The 16,411-nt window shown below is 38.0% G+C and overlaps 1 protein-coding gene across 1 annotated transcript in view; it reads right to left on the reverse strand.

Annotated features, from left to right (window-relative positions):
• Nucleotides 1-189: 189 nt before the first annotated feature.
• LOC141438352 (hairy/enhancer-of-split related with YRPW motif protein 1-like) overlaps nucleotides 190-16,411 on the reverse strand; it is an 18,516-nt gene continuing 2,294 nt past the window's right edge. The window contains exon 2 of the mRNA XM_074102211.1: nucleotides 190-3,438. Coding sequence (XP_073958312.1) covers nucleotides 2,924-3,438 — 515 coding nt within the window. The 3' untranslated portion in view covers nucleotides 190-2,923. The remainder of the gene's footprint in view (nucleotides 3,439-16,411) is intronic.

Below are 16,411 nucleotides of genomic sequence, written 5' to 3' on the forward strand. Positions count from 1 at the left end.
CTATCAGCCAATAATATCAGCGCCGAGTCATCTTGTATGACTCAAAGTATGGTGAATGGGTTCCTTCTTCAAAGTTCATGACCTATAGAACCTCTATTTTTAATATTATCCCCGGTTCTGGGCCACACTTTGTATTAAGTCGGATTAGAAAATTCAAGGGTAGCGAAGTGAAAATTGAAAATGCACCCAAAATGTCAAAATAATTTATTTTTTTGCAAACTATCTTTCTTTTCTTATACATATTTACAAATAAATTGTACAGCGACATACCCAATGTAAGTCGAAAATCTAATATACAATTCAAAACACGATTTAAGAATAATTATAGCTTAAATTGTCACAACCTTTGTATTAGGCAATTTTTTTCATACGTAAATAGTTCATTTTAACGGGCAAGTTTTGTAAATTAGAGTTTGTAAGACAGGCTAGATGGCACTAGTATCGTAAGGTTCGTTTAATAATAACAATAAATATCATGGGACCTTGGCACCAATTGACTATCTCAAACTAAGCAAACCTTGTACTATGTATACTAGGCAACGGACAAACAAACATACCTATACCTAGTGCCATCCACGAAGACGCGTGATTTTGTAAAAATTAGACATTAATGACATTGTAATAAGAACTACGGCACGCGTCATCGTGAATGACTCTACCTGTATATAGATAAATACTATTTAAAATCCTAGACCCGAGATCAAACATTCAAATTATACACAAATATAGGCCCCGGCCGGGAATCGAACCCGGGACCTCAAGCTTCGTAGTCAGGGTCTCTAACCACTTGGCCATTCCGTCGTTTGACAACTTTGAAATTTGCGTCACGTTTGTGGTTGGTTAAAAAAGTAAATGAATCGCTGCAAGACTAACGTCAAACGGATCTCTTGATACTAACGCCATCTAGCGATATTTCTCCTGTCAAGACACCCTCATTAATGACATTTATCTTAGGTTATTTTTGAGAAAATTGCTGCCAAAGCGGCACAACCGACAAATACAAATTAAAGCTTCTTTTTTGGTCCCATAACCTAGTGACTACGTAAATATGTAATATACTATATTACTATCACACAACTTAATAATAGTGTCTATCTATATAACAGTCTCAAAAATATTTAAAACTCTGAGATCGCCAACAACTCTTAAGATGCTTAAGGCTTGGTCAGCCTATTTTGATTCAATTTTATACATTTAATGAAATCTTCTTTATGATCGGGTGAAAATACTAGTAGTTAATTAAATAACTGAGTTTGAAAGTTTGTTCAGAATCGAGAGTAGATTTACGATAAACTTTGAAGAACATTGTGTGTGTGTTTTAAACCCCTTTTTTACTGGACCAAGTCTGAAAATTACCAATGCATGACACTGATTAAGTGTTTGAGCGAGGTTGAATACCTACTTTTTTTACAGGCTTATAAAGGTGTCCCCTTTTTTGAATTAATATTATTTAGATAATTGAATACTGGCCATTTTTCTGCCAGTTTTGATGAGGATTTTTCTGCTTGTTCGCATCGCAACCGCCGAAAAGGTCAAAGGTTTTTCAAGATACGTAAGATTTTTTTCCAGGTATTAGAACTGATGAAAAGCAATTCAGAACCTATTTAATGAGGAAAATCTGATATTACCTATGTGTAAACATCTTATAGCAACATTAAAGAACATTGTGGGAATATTACATTTCTACAAATCATATACTTACTCGTAATCTTCTTAGCTTTTTATACGGCAAAATAAATATCGTAGGCGTAGCAAGATAATGGCGAACTTATGATCGCTAGTAATTGGGCCAACTCATCCAACCAAGAAGACTTATAAATCCTCCAGTTAAAGGTTATTACAATTTCTTTCAAGTATACAGTTTCTTTTAGATATATGAGCGGTTATAGTGCTCCAAATCCGCACAAAATTCTATTACCAAGGTATTCAATGTAGATTTTTTGGGCTAAACGTTCGTCCACTTTTGCTGTTGATGTACAGTCGTGCGTAATAATAATAATACTAACAAGATATAATTGTGCAACGCTTCAAAAATATGTGCTATACACGCTTCTATTCTAATTTTGTACTGAATCGTAACAAACTTTTACTTCGTATACGTAAAACATTGGGTCTAGCAATCAATGAATTTAAATTGGAATCCCCAAAAATTAGATCCTGAATTTCATTAGCGCTGCATAAAAAACCTGGGATGAATTTCATGTCTCTTATCCAGCGGTCAAAACTTTGGTAATTCCCTTATATAATTAACTCGGATCACCTGGGACTTATGGGTGAAGTAACCTATATGATATTCCAGATTTTTAGCTATCTACATACCAAATTTTGTCTAAATTTCGGTAGGTATGCTACAAAAATCCCGTGAGAATTCGTAAAAAATTGTCTTTTTATCGCAGTGCAAATCAAAGCGAAACATTTGCTTTCATTTTATATTTATACTAAACTCAAAATAGTGAGACTGATGTGCCAAAGGAAACTTTCCAAAATTGCGGAATTTTTCATATAGAAAAATTTAGGAAACTTCTCACAATTTTATATGAGGATTGAAACTTTCCCTTTCTTAAATTTAAATTTCCCATATTTCTTGTGAAAATTTCCAGAAATATCCGAGAACTTTTCCAACATTTTGGAAACTTTCTGCAACTTGCACATCTGTAAGTGAGAATTGAAGGAACAACCTGTTCAGTCCTGTTCACATCATCATCAGCCGGAAGAATTCCAATGCTGAACAAAGGCCTCCCTTAGAACGCCACAATGAACGTCAACTCGCCACTTGCACCAGTTGCCCGCAACTCTCATGATGTCGTCAGTCCACCTGTTGGAAGGCCTGCCAATCCTTCGTCTTCTACGTGGTCGCGACTGTTCACATGGTGAGGGTAAATTATACTCTACATACTCTCTTCTTATTCTACTATTTAAATATTTAATACGCTAATTCTGCACCCCAAGGCCTATACGGCTTCGCGCTGTTTTGGGAATACTGATGTTGCGTAGGATGGTGAGGGTACGGAGTAGGGTAGTGAGGAACAGGGGGCGCAGGGTGAGGCCCAGGCGGCGCGGGAGGCGGTGGCGCGGGGGGGTAGTGAGGGTAACTAGGGGGGGCGGACAACGGCGCTGCTACCGCCATTGGAGCTGCAACAGTAGTTGAAGCTGTAGATGTCGTTGGCTCTTGCCGTAACTCCGTGTAGCCATGCTGAGGTTGGGCTACGGGTGTCGCTGGGTATTGAGGGTAGCCCCAGTTGGCTGATTTGGCTGCCAGCTCCCGTTGGGCCGCGAAGCATTGGAGGTGGCTCATCAGCCGGAGTCGTAAAGGGTCCTGGATGTCCAGGCCCTCGCAGCTGACGAGGTAGCGGGCCACCTCGGCGGCGCACTCGCGGAAGCCGATGCTGTGGTAGTCCATGGCGTAACGCTGAGGATCGTAGGCGAAGGTGTCCAGGCCTGCAACAAGAAAAATTGCGTTTGTGAGAATTTTAAAGTAGTATTGTTAACTTCTTGAAGGAAATGTTTTCTGTCGTTTGGTGCCTGCTGGGTAGTACGGTAGTACCTACTCAGTGGCGGCCTTAGGGGGTGGCGAACTGAGCAATCGCCCGTGGTATCGCTCTTGTAGGGGCCTCGCGCAACAAGCCAAGCAAATTTAAAAAAACATAGATAAATATAGACAAAGGGCCTCGCAAAGACCTAACTAAATGTTTATTCTATTGCTACGCATGTATGTACTCGTAGTATGTAGCTGTCAATATTAAGATATTTACTTAAAATTTACGAAATATACATATTATCTATCATACTTTCTCTCAAGAAGGAAAAACAAAGATACTATGTAAATACATTATATTTAATCGAAATTGTTAATTGTCATTTTATTTCATATTTCATGTTGTATATACAACGTAGATTTAAGTGCTGTGAACCGATATTAAAACAAATTGTTAATTTAGAATTAAATACCAGAGCTCAGTGCCAGAGCGTAATTATTTTTTGAATTTAATTCGAGCAGCAATGTAATGCGTACTACGAGAGAGAGAAGCGTTCCGAGTTAGCTGTCACGTCAAAAGTGCGACGTTTTGAATAAAATAAAGTAGTATCATGTAGTGATACATTGCGTGCTAATTTATTTTAAAGGCATTTTTTTTACTAAGTTGCTTGCACTGTTGTGTTTCGGCGTGGAGAGTAAGACAGCCGGTGAAATTACTGGCACTTGAGGTATCCCATCTTAGGCCTCTAGGTTGGCAACGCATCTGCAATTCCCCTGGTGTTGCAGATGTTTATGGGCAGTGGTGATCTCTTACCATCAGGAGACCCACTTGCTCGTTTGCCATCCAATCGAAAAAAAAAAATTATGTATATATATATAATGAAGTGTGCTTATTAGGGCCGTCACTAACTACCCTTCAAATTTGAGGTTCTATCAAAAATACACGCTGTATAATGTTTCTATTGTAAAGTGAAGATTTAGTTTCATTTTCTTCATCCGTGCAAAGCTGAGACGGGCAGCGTGTATTAAAATATTTCTTTATCTTTAGTTCAAGCTCTATAAAATCTCACATTAATATTCCTTGAAATAAATGAATTAAATCGAACTTTATTTATTAAACAAAATGAGCACAATGCCTTGAAGAAGATCGAAGAATACGCAGATGTTACCAAAATTTGCGTAACAAAAGCAACGCACAAAAATCGAAATCAAGACGCATCCACTTAAATCCATTCACCCCTTGACGCACCCTGTAGCAAGTAACAGAAAAGGACGCAGTATACACAAACTAAGGAGTAAAAAAGAGACGTAAAAATCCTGTAACGGGAACCCTCGGGTTTCCGGACGTCTTCCGTAAGGATGTCCAGAATGTGGTGAGCTGCGCTCCCCTTGCTCCCATTCAGGTTTTGTAAGCAAATAACAGGTTCATTGATGTCCTGGGGATCAGGGTAAACTGGCCTTGTTACTGGGACACCGGACTTTGGGGTTTAGATTTTGATGTACTGGAAATCGGTTCAAGTTTAATCATTGTTGTTTGGGGGGAAGTGACGACCTTTATTCCGATAGGGCATTTGCTTGCTACGATTTTCTTTTGGTTTTGTAATAAGTTCAAATGAAATGACTCAACTGACGACTTTAAATCAGAAACAGTCCGACAGTTTTTGACGTTTTCAGAAGACCTTCTTCAGTAACACTTTTATAAAGTCTTCAGGAATGTTTAAAATAATAATAAATAATAATATAAAATAATAATAATAATTTTAAAATTTATGACGGTGGAAGCATTCTACACTTCCACTGAATGTAGATATAGTTTAGATATAGTTAGTGTTTAGTATTGTAACTAAGGGACACCATACATCCCTGTATTTCTTTTATTATTATTTTTTGTTTTTTTTTTCTTTAATTGTATAATATAGTTTTTAAGTATTTTATTTGTAATTATATTTTTATGAAAAAATGACTTTCTGCCAAGTTTCTTGCGGCGCATTCTTCTTGGCAATGATGGTCTTTTCGAAAGCGCTGGTAGTTTAAAAAAATGACGTGTAAAAGTGCCCATTGCGGCCTATTTACTGAATAAATCATTTGAATTTTGAATTTGAATTTTTATATTTATTCATTTGTATATTACATCAAACTACTACTATAACTATACTACACTACACTACACGTACGTACTACGTATACTACGTATACTATATATATATATTACAATCTGAGCCATAGAACTTAGTTATAGATGCTTTATTCCATGTCCATGACAATTTTACAATCAATGTTGCTTACAAATTCCATTGTTGCAAAAATTGGCTTGGCTACGTATGCCATCTGAGAGCACATTAGTGGCGCTCTACGGAGATGATGATGATGATGATGATGGTGGAAGAGCCAATAGAAAATTGTTGAAAATATTGCCAGAATGAAAAATTCTTAACAGTGTGCAACCAATTAGGTTTCCTTGAACTTGTTTACAATCTTGCTCTCAAATGGCAACTTTGTCTGCCAAAATGCCAAACTTTATTACCGTCAAGGCTGAATTAGCTTTATTCGCCGTGTCCTTCGCGGGGCGCTCTTTGTGGCTAATCAGATTTACTGTGGAAATAAAATCTATTTTTTATTTATTTTTCGTTTGTGGTGAGAATTGGAAAGATGGGTTGTGGTTCCAATGTAGACAGAATAGTGAACAAAATTTTGAGATGACTATATAAACGCGTGCTACCTATGTATACTGTGTATACTCCAAAGGAAAAGTAGCTTACAAGTCTTAAGTTATAACTAATAGGAGGAGGAAGATGAATGTGATTTATAAGAAGTTAGAACATAAGAACTATTATTGTACATCTATTTCTGTTTGTTCTCCAAATAAAACTATAACTATAACTAATAGTACCTGGGCGACCGAGCTTTGCTCGGGCTAAAACTCGATAATAGCGCTTTCGTAGAGATACCATACCTAGACCGATTTTTCACCCCCCGAAAACCCCCACGTACCAAATTTCATCGAAATCGTTGGAGCCGTTTCCGAGATTCCAAGATATATATCCCAGAACATAAATAAATAAAAGGTAGTCAAGTAAAAATCTAGGTTTTGGCAATCGATCTAGCTTGGTCTTATCTCTGGAAAAACGCGTATTTTTGAGTTTCAGCCCAAGCGAACCACGGCCGCTCAGGTACCAAAAAGCGGATGACTAATATAAGGTAATTTCTGTGTAACAGACGATGCTTAGTGATCCTTTGCGATGATATTCAACATCTCCCAAATTATAGATAACTTCTTTAACTTCCCTTCACTTCCTATTCTTTGTTTTTTCTTAACAGGTGTGGCAACATCCCCTTTACCACGCGTATTCGCTGCTTAGAAATCAACCTTATCGTTGTTGTAATAAGGGTGCTGCAAAGAAAAATGGTGCAATTTCCGCTTGTCATTCTGTACAATTGACGCGTGATCTTTTAATAATAGATGTAGATTACGTTTTTAGCATTTTATTTCGTTTTCTGTAAGTGGATTAAAAAATGTTGTTTCTTGTAAGGGGCGTGTTGCACAGTCAAAAAGTTCTGATTTTTTTGTAATAATGTAATTTTTGCCTTTTTTTTATCCGTGTGGTGTCGGGTTAGAATAACACCCCTCCATTTCTTTCGTGGATGTCGTAAGATGCGACTGAGGATATAGGTTACGGCGACAGGCTAGCAACCTGTCAGTATTGTACCGTTTTTGTCAAACTTAAAACCTAAAATTGCTAAAAGTGGCTCCGAAGCTGTAACGTTTCGTGTGCTCTGCCTAACCATTTTGGAATAAAGGCGTGATGTTTGTGTGTGTGTGTGTGTGTGTGTGTTCCTTTTTTTTGCTTAGTGCTTAACTATGTAGTTGCACTATTGTCGAACTTGCAAAATTTAAAGTCCATCCGATAATTAGTGAGAGAATAGTTGATGTTTAAGTTTCAATTTCATTCTAAGTTTTACATTAACTAAATAATATGAGAATAATGAATATTTGATTTATTATTCTATGATATGAATATCAAAATAAAAACACGAGAAAACGCGCTGATCACATCCGATGACAATACGAGTAAAGTAACGAAAATCGGTTGAATACCACTTGAATACGAAAAACATGAACAATGACGTTGTGTGATATCTGAGGGCCTACTCCGGAATTCGAAAATCAAAGTTCGTACCGTAACGTCCCTCTCACTTACGTATTAAATTAAATAGTAGTGTCAGAAGGACGGAACGACACGAACTTCGATTTTCGAATTTCGTAGTAGCCGTGCTGGCCCTGACTACGAAATGCAAAACTCGAACTTCGTATGTTGCCGTCCCGCTGACGCTTATCTCATTCAATACGCGAGTGAAAGGGACGGTGCCATACGAACTTCGTTTTTCTAGTTTTGTAGTAGCATCTGTATTATTTTTTACGTTGGCACTAAGTGATGAACACTGTATTTTTACCTGTGCTTAGATTTCATCACTTTATCGTATGATATAAAGTAAAATGGAAAGTAGAATATTGAATGCATTAATGTTATTTTTGCTATCGTAAAATAAACATTTTATCGGTTATTTACGAAACCGAAATCACGGAGCAGCACTGTTCCTTTTATGCTGGCCACATTATTTTTACGTTTGACATTTCAGACTGTCATTTTAGTATCTCGAATTCTGGGACAGACCATAAAATATCTCGACCAACAATCGGACGTACATACGAAAATAGCATCTACTTTTGTCATTATCACTGCTCAGAACTGATACACTTAAAGACAAATCCGATTGAACACTCTCATCTTTTTCTTTTCATGAAAGGCTCTCTGCATTAATAGACAGAATTCCATTGTCATATTACTTGAAGGGACAAAAATCTGGGACAAGTCAATTTGCTATATTGCTTTTCTATAAATAGTTTTTGTGACATGAGGACTTTTTCATGTACTCTAGCCGCATTTCATTATGTAATTTATGTAATTGGTGAATGAGGTTCTGGAATAAATGCTATGGGTACTAACATAATTGAGAAAAGAGGATTCGGACGCAACACAACATTAACTACTAAATAACTCAACGTGTTACAAGAAAAATGCCGAAACTCATCAATTTCTTTCTGAAAAAATATGGAAAATACAAATAGTGCTTGAAGGGTTTTCATCGCATTTTATCAGAAAATTCGTATTATTAATCGTGGTCCATTTTATAAAATAGACTATAGGACTATAGTGTCAATGAGAGCTAACGTTTTCGCGCTCAACAGTTGGCGCCACTGTAGACAGAGGCATAATACAAGTAATATACTTAGGGGCTGTTACTGACGGTTAAATGTGATGCCGTCTCCGTCTATTCGAAATAGAGACGGCATCACATTTAACCGTCAGTTAAGACTAATCAACGGATGGTGAAACAGCCCCTTATGTTGTATTGTGACAGAGGTCCTGCCAGAAGTATAGTGGCTAGTTTGTTATTACGGGCTTGAAAACAAAATTTACATTGAAGTCATATTGAAAACCTTAAAACCTTACCATAAAAATATCGAGCATGCCACAGTGTTGCGTAGTCCCGTTTTAGTTAAAAAAAACCGGCCAAGAGCATGTCGGACACGCCCAAAATAGGGTTCCGTAGCCATTACGAAAAAATTAAATAAGTAATATTTTTCTAAGGGTTTCGTATTTATCTTCCAAGTTTGGGTATATTTTATACCTTCGGCTGCTATTTACTCTTAAACTACTAAAAATTCGCAAGCAAACTTAGCCGTTTTAGTTTTCCTTGAAAGTTTGATATACTTACTACCCTCCTGAATTTTTAAAAAATTTCCCACCCACCGGTTTAGATTTTAGAGGGGGGGACGGGACGCTCGATTGTAATGAAAATTTGCAATTTAATGTTGAATATTTCGCAAACATGTCACTGAATCGAAAAATCGTCTTAGCAAACCCCTAATGGTTTTAAAAGACCTATCTAACGATACCCCATACTATAGGGTTGGATGAGAAAAAAAACACCCCCACTTTACGTCTATGGGAGGTACCATTTTTTTTTTTATTGTACCATTTTGTCGGCATAGTTTACATATATATATATCCGTGCAAAATTACAACTTTCTAGCATTAATAGTCCCTGAGCAAAGCCGCGCACGGACTGACAGACAGTTTTTGCCATTTTTGCTTCTGAACCCTAAAAAGGGAGGACAAAGGTGTGAGAAAGAGAAAACTGTCTCAAAACACAGACATTCATTGCCCCATAACGCATGTTTGCCATAATTAATTTCAGGTAGGTATTGCAACATATTCACAACACATTAACTGGTGGAAACGCTGCTTTATGCCCATGTATTAATCCCACGTTATTATATACAGGTTGCTTTACATGTCTTATCTACGCATGAGTATACGTTTATTCATATTCACACATAAACCCTACGAGTATAGTTGTCCAGAAGCTTACTCCAATATTTGCGGAGGGTTCCATCCCTCAGTGGGAAGCGCGGGGCGCCGGGTTCCCACGGCGGCGCGCGCGCCGGTGGATGACGCTTATCGGATGGACAATATGGTCCTTTGTTAGATTGCTGGATGGGGATGATTGGGTATTTAAACGCTGGTCGGTGGTTTAATATGTCATCATCATCATCATATGGAACTGTATGATAACTATATGCTAGCCTATAATAAAATTCTCGGGTCAAAAATGTTTGTGACCAAACTCCTTCGAAACGGCTTGACCGATTTTTAGTATTTTTAGGGTTCCGGAGCCAAAATGGCAAAAACGGAACCCTTCTAGTTTCGCCATGTCTGTCTGTCTGTTTGTCCGTCCGCGGCTTTGCTCAGGGACTATCAAAGCTAGAAAGCTGTAATTTTGCACAGACCACTAAACTACCGCGGCCTTTTTTCCTACCTACTTTTTATCTAGGTAACTAACGTCGCTAAAGGTCGATGCAACCACCTGGTAAACCAAACTATGACCATACTCCAGGAATGTGTGAGCGAGACACAAAATAGACCACATGTGGGGCACTTCCTGGTTTTTTCCGTGCCAGGTGGGCCTACCTGAGCCGTAACCGATGCCTGTCCCAAAGGGCCATCGCGGTCAATAATAGAATTAACGCGGTAAACAGTTTTTGAAGGTGTTTAAAATATCATTTTGTGGGATTCAATCGGGATTGTAGTGTTTTTTCGCTGTTTTTATAGATGTTTGTTTCCTATTCTATTATACAGAGCGCCGAGCGGAAGGAAGTCTTATAGGGTCGGCTCACACCGAGACGTGCCGCGAGGCTACGCTCAATTTCGTGTTAAATCACTTACTAGCATAGCATACAATTCGCTTTGGTATTGTACATCATCATCATCATCATGTCAGCCAATACGTCCGCTGCTGGACATAGGCCTCCCCAAGGCTCTCCACTCAGACCGGTCTTGTGCTTTCCGCATCCACCACGACCTCGCGATCTTATCCAGGTCGTTGGAGACCGCCAGCTCGTCTCCCGGTCCGTGGACGCCATTCGAGAACATTCTGACTCCATCGGCCATCAGTCCTGCGAGCAATGTGCCCCGCCCACTGCCACTTCAGCTTCGCAATTCTTCGGGCTACATCTTCAACATGTCTTTCTCGTCCCAACTATCATCATCATCACAGCTTATTTACGTCCCACTGCTGGTCACACACCTCCTCTCAGAATGCGTGGGCTTGGACCGTAATAGTTCCCATGAGGACTCAGTATGGATTGTAAACATCAAATACACAAAGAACTTCTCGCAGATGTGTCCAGGTATCAACAATGTTTTCCTTCACCGTGAAGCTTTCCGCAAATTTCTTCGTAAAGCCGAGTTTAGACTTGCAAGTTAAATCGTGCAAGTTGCATTACATTGCGGCGCTCGATTGACCACTACAAACTCTTTGGCTTTACGGCCTCGTAATGTACTCGTAATGCAACTTGCAGGAATTTTCTTATAACTCTAAACTCGGCTTAAAGACAGAGGTGCAAGTTCGGGCTTGAACCCAGGACCCTCTGCTTGCCTAGGCTACCAGGCTACCACTCTTGCACGCTTCGGGCAGAAATAACTTAAGTACCTAAAATATGCAAATTTTGACCTATATTATGCAGGTAACCGGGATCAATTAAGTTATCAAGTATTCAGGATGTAACGTCCCTTTGACCGGCGCTTGACCTTTAGAACCCTATCTACTACCCATGGACAAACTTGCGGTTAGACGTGCTCGAACCTTTGGACGCGAATCGCTTCACTTACCATAATTTCATTTGCCATACCAACATAAAATATATAGAACCGTGTTTTTATCAAGATTTTTAAAAATGTCATCTTACTACGTCCTACATCTTACATCTTTTATTACATATGCAATAGGTTAGATTAGGTTACATCAGTTCTGAAAAAAAAACTGTTACAGAAATAAACTGTGTGACTAATGAAAATTATGGAAAACGATAGTTATGGCATACGAAATTCGGGCACACGATAGAATCCCGAGGAGGTAATTTGTCATAATATAAGCTTGCATCGTTCTTACCTACCGACTGCGCCATATATTGATTTTAAATCGAAGAATATTTAGAAGTCTTCAATAATGTTTATCCAAATCATCATCTGTCATAGTTTTTGTCCCATTGAAACTTTAAATTTTTTCATCGTTGGATTTGCAGAAAAAAGAGTTATGACAAACGATCATTCTGACAAACGCTACTCCGGACCTTCAATAAGTACCTATGCGAGCCGATATGCTGGACTCTTGGATATCTTTTTACAATAAAACACATCGGTGCGCAACTCGGACTTGCATCTCCTAGTATTTGGAAATGTTAAGCAAGCGTCGCAAATATTTTGGTTTGACTGACTACCATGAATTTACGGCGCCTGCTTTTGAAACGATGGGGTCATCGGGCACCAAAACCTTGTCTAGGAGGTTAGTCCTTGCCTCGGGGGACTCTAGGGCTGGCGAATTGGGAGACATACAAAGGAAATTGAAAATACAAACTGAAATATAGATGCACAGAAAAAAACAGAAAAATAAGACCATCACTGGGAATCGAACCCAGTCCCGGTAATCCGTACCGCGTGCTATACCGCTACACCACTGATGGTCAACGGTACCGACACGAATTTCCCTATGCACCTCATATCTCAGCTTGTGTTTCTTACTTAGTCACTTAAGCAGTGACGCTAGCGACATCTATGCCGTAAGCCCTCAAACTTTTTCGTCATTCCTTTGGAACTAACCGCTCACCCGGACAAGAGATATCGTTTCTAAGCAGTCAAATTAAGATTGGTTTTTTGGAATCTTTTTGTATTTTTTATTTGGAATTGAAATAAAAAATACAAAAAGATTCCAAAAAACCAATCTTGACATACAAAGGGGTAATGCGGCCTGCGTATTGGGGTATGAACCAGTGACGTTTCTTGACCACGTGTTTGCCTTATAACTTATAAATAGGAAGATTGTTAGTTTTATTTGACAGCGGGATAGTTTTGTTTGTATTTTTTATTGGAAGGATGTACATTGTACTTATTGTAAATATACTGTGATGTTTCAAATCACACGTTCAGGTAGACCGTAAATAATGTTAAGTCTAGATTAAATTAGGTACTCAAGCGCAAACTTGACCGCAAAGGGCACGAATTTGGTTAACCGCACGTCCGGACCCAATTTATAGTGAAATTAAATACAAGGGAATCTCAGGCAGACCATTTAAATTAAGTTTATTATGGGGTTTCCGTCTCCTTGTTACGGAAAATAATGTGTTGGAGTTTGTTACAGTAAATGAATGACCTCACAGCGTAAAAAACTGACGTTAGGATTGATACAGACCTACAATACTACAATGGATTGCAATATTATTACCGTTTACCGTACTCCTCCGCTACCGTTCCACTTTTTACGACGAGAGAAGCAAGGTAAAAACCATATATTTAATTGATACGGACCTCCGCGAAGTAATTCCTGGACCAAGCAAATAAATAAGATAAGATAGGAATATTTATTCAATAATTTGCAGTAACAAGAGCTACTATGTTTTAAAAAAGACTGTAACATGTGTGCCTACACTAGGGTTTCTAACTAGAGAACTCAGTCAGTCAATCAACTAAAATAATTAATACCACAATCGAGACTTATCATGCTAACATACAAGTAATCATTATCTCGACGTTTCGACCACATTACGGTGGCTGTGGTGAATTACAAGTGAATATCACGAAAGTTTAAAACATTAAATCAACTAAATGTACTAAGAGAGGCGAAAAAGTGACTTAATTTACTGTAAAGGCAAATACACTTTAACATTTCTATTTCTATTATTCTGTGCGGGAATTATTTGAGAAAGAGTAGAGATAAACAGAGAGGTTAGTCTGAAAAAAAAACATACCTATTATGCCTAATGAATAACTAATTCTCTGCGAACTCATGTAGGGCTTTACTACCAACCAAGCTTTATGAGATGATTATAAAAATAACATTAAAAATTACTGGCAGTAAAGTAGTTGACGTGATTTTCATAAGAAACTACATATTAATATTTTTTCTATATTTGAAACAGTTAAGCTACAGCGTCTTTCTGTAAAAATATCCATTTCAACGAACTGAACGATCTTTCTACGTCGGTAGTTGTAATAGGCTCGAGTAGGGACTTAACTAAAGAGGTTCATATCTAAATGACTGATCTTCTTCTTTTATATAATACCTATTATTATGTTTTTAAGCATTTTGTTTTCAGTTAATTAGTAATTAGGCAGAAACCTACTACAGTACATTTTGTTTTTTATGTCAATACCTACTCTTTGGCTAATGTCAAACATTCCAGCACCGAAAACCCCGATGTATGCTTATTATTCTGTGGTGTTTCTAGTCCCCCAGGCCACCTGTCGCACCCGGAACCCACCGTGGGAACACGGAACTATGCGGTGCCATCCGGTGGCGCAGAGCCCAAAAACGCGCTCATTTTTAAATAGATATTAAATGGCCATGTAACAGAATCGACACTTGCACTTGAGAGTCTCAATATTAGCTACGAATTGGCTCATCGCCGGCGGTGGTGTAAGCACCAGTCAGAATACCATTCTTGGGTATTTCTCTCATTTCGTGCAAAACGCAAATGGCGAGAAAATATATTTATTTCTTTTATTTGCGCGCTTGTTAGAAGTTTCGCGATAAAAGAACATATGTAATTTAATTTCCAGTTGATTTGAGTGAAAACTGCTAAAGAGATTAGGATCACATGTCTCTTTAAATGACCCGGATAACTCACGTCTTAAATCGAGTTTAGCTCGACATGTTTCGGGCTAATCCGTAGCCCTTCGTCTTCGGAGCAACGCGACTCAGCGGCTGCTGCAACACGCGCAATGCGCGCCGCCGGTCTGCTCGCGCGACTCGCGCTAAACTCGATTTAAGACGTGAGTTATCCGGGTCATTAATATGAGTGAGTCTCACGGTAGTTTCAGGATCACATGTGTCTAATGTTGGCAGTTTAGTACTGTTCTGATTTATTTATAAAAATATAATTTAAATATGGCTACATGATCACTGCTTCTATAGTGTTAAGGACTTTTTGAATTTTAAATCATAATACCACTGTAATTTTAAATTTGCATGCTGTTGATATCGACTGAATAATGTTCGAGATGATATCTACTCGTAAGACCTTATGCAAACGTATTCCAGCAAATAAATATTTCATTTAATTTCATCGTCAGCCAGAAGACGTCCACTGCTGAACAAGGCCTCCCCCTTAGAACGACACAATGAACGACAACTCGCCACTTGCATCCACCGGTTACCCGCAATTCTCACGATGTCGATGTGTCACTTGTAACTAATTGTTTTTAATTTTGTACGATTTTAGACTTTTGAGTTTTAGCTTTGTATGTAATTTAGTGCAAAAAATGCACCTTACTTTAATTTACTTGAATTTTGTAGTGTTCCAAATTAGATAATATAATCTGAATGTTTAGTATTATTTTCTAGCAACCTTCGTTGAACTTTTGTTTTATTAAATTTTTAACTTTTGTATACTTAAGAAGTTAATAACTCGTACATTATGAAAACAAAACCATTATGAATGTCACACTCATCATAATTTAATTGTTACTTGCTGTTGCATTTGCATAATATATTTACATCTTGAAAGTTTTTTTCAATAAAACCACAATTCTAGATTAAGAAGTCACTTATCTATAAAAATCGAGTACTATTCTGTGACCGTAATGGTTGTCAGACAGACAGATAGATGGCATTATTAGCCTCAGCTCAGACGACAGACAATCGAATTGTTCAGCAAAGGTTATTAGGTATTTTTATTAACAAGGGATATTATCTTCAAATTTAGTGTAGTATTCGAAGCTCCTCGAATAATTTGAACGGTTAGGATTGTACCTAAACTTAACTTTGAATTTGGGAGTGGGTAGCGCTTGATGTTCATGAGAATTCTACATATAATAATATATATTATACGCTAAGTACTCGAACTTACTCGGGCTTTCGCTCACATAAACTAGGATCTGGTAATTGAATTGAAATTTCGCAAGGGAATTCCCAAAAACCGGCCAAGAGCGTGCCGGGCACGTCTAAGATAGGGTTCCGTAGCCGTTACTAATAATTTTGCATCTTGTACGGAATCTTTCAAGTTTAGATAAATTATTTATACCCTAAGTTGCTCTTAAACTACTAATAATTCTCAAGCAAACTTAGCCGTTTTTTTATTATAGTTTTCCTTGCAAGTTTGATAATATATACTTATACTACCAACACGATTTTTTTCAAAATTTTCAAACCAATAGTTTATCTTTTAGAGGGGGGATGGGGGTAAAAAAGTATTATATCCGTGCAAAGTTACAGCTTTCTAGCATTGATAGTTTCGCAGCAAAGCCACAGACGGACAGACGAACGGACAGACAGACATACAGACATGGCGAAACTATACCTTAAGGCTCCGTTTTTTCC

The sequence above is a fragment of the Choristoneura fumiferana genome, chromosome 18 (assembly GCF_025370935.1).
Source record: "Choristoneura fumiferana chromosome 18, NRCan_CFum_1, whole genome shotgun sequence".
Taxonomy (NCBI): domain Eukaryota; kingdom Metazoa; phylum Arthropoda; class Insecta; order Lepidoptera; family Tortricidae; genus Choristoneura; species Choristoneura fumiferana.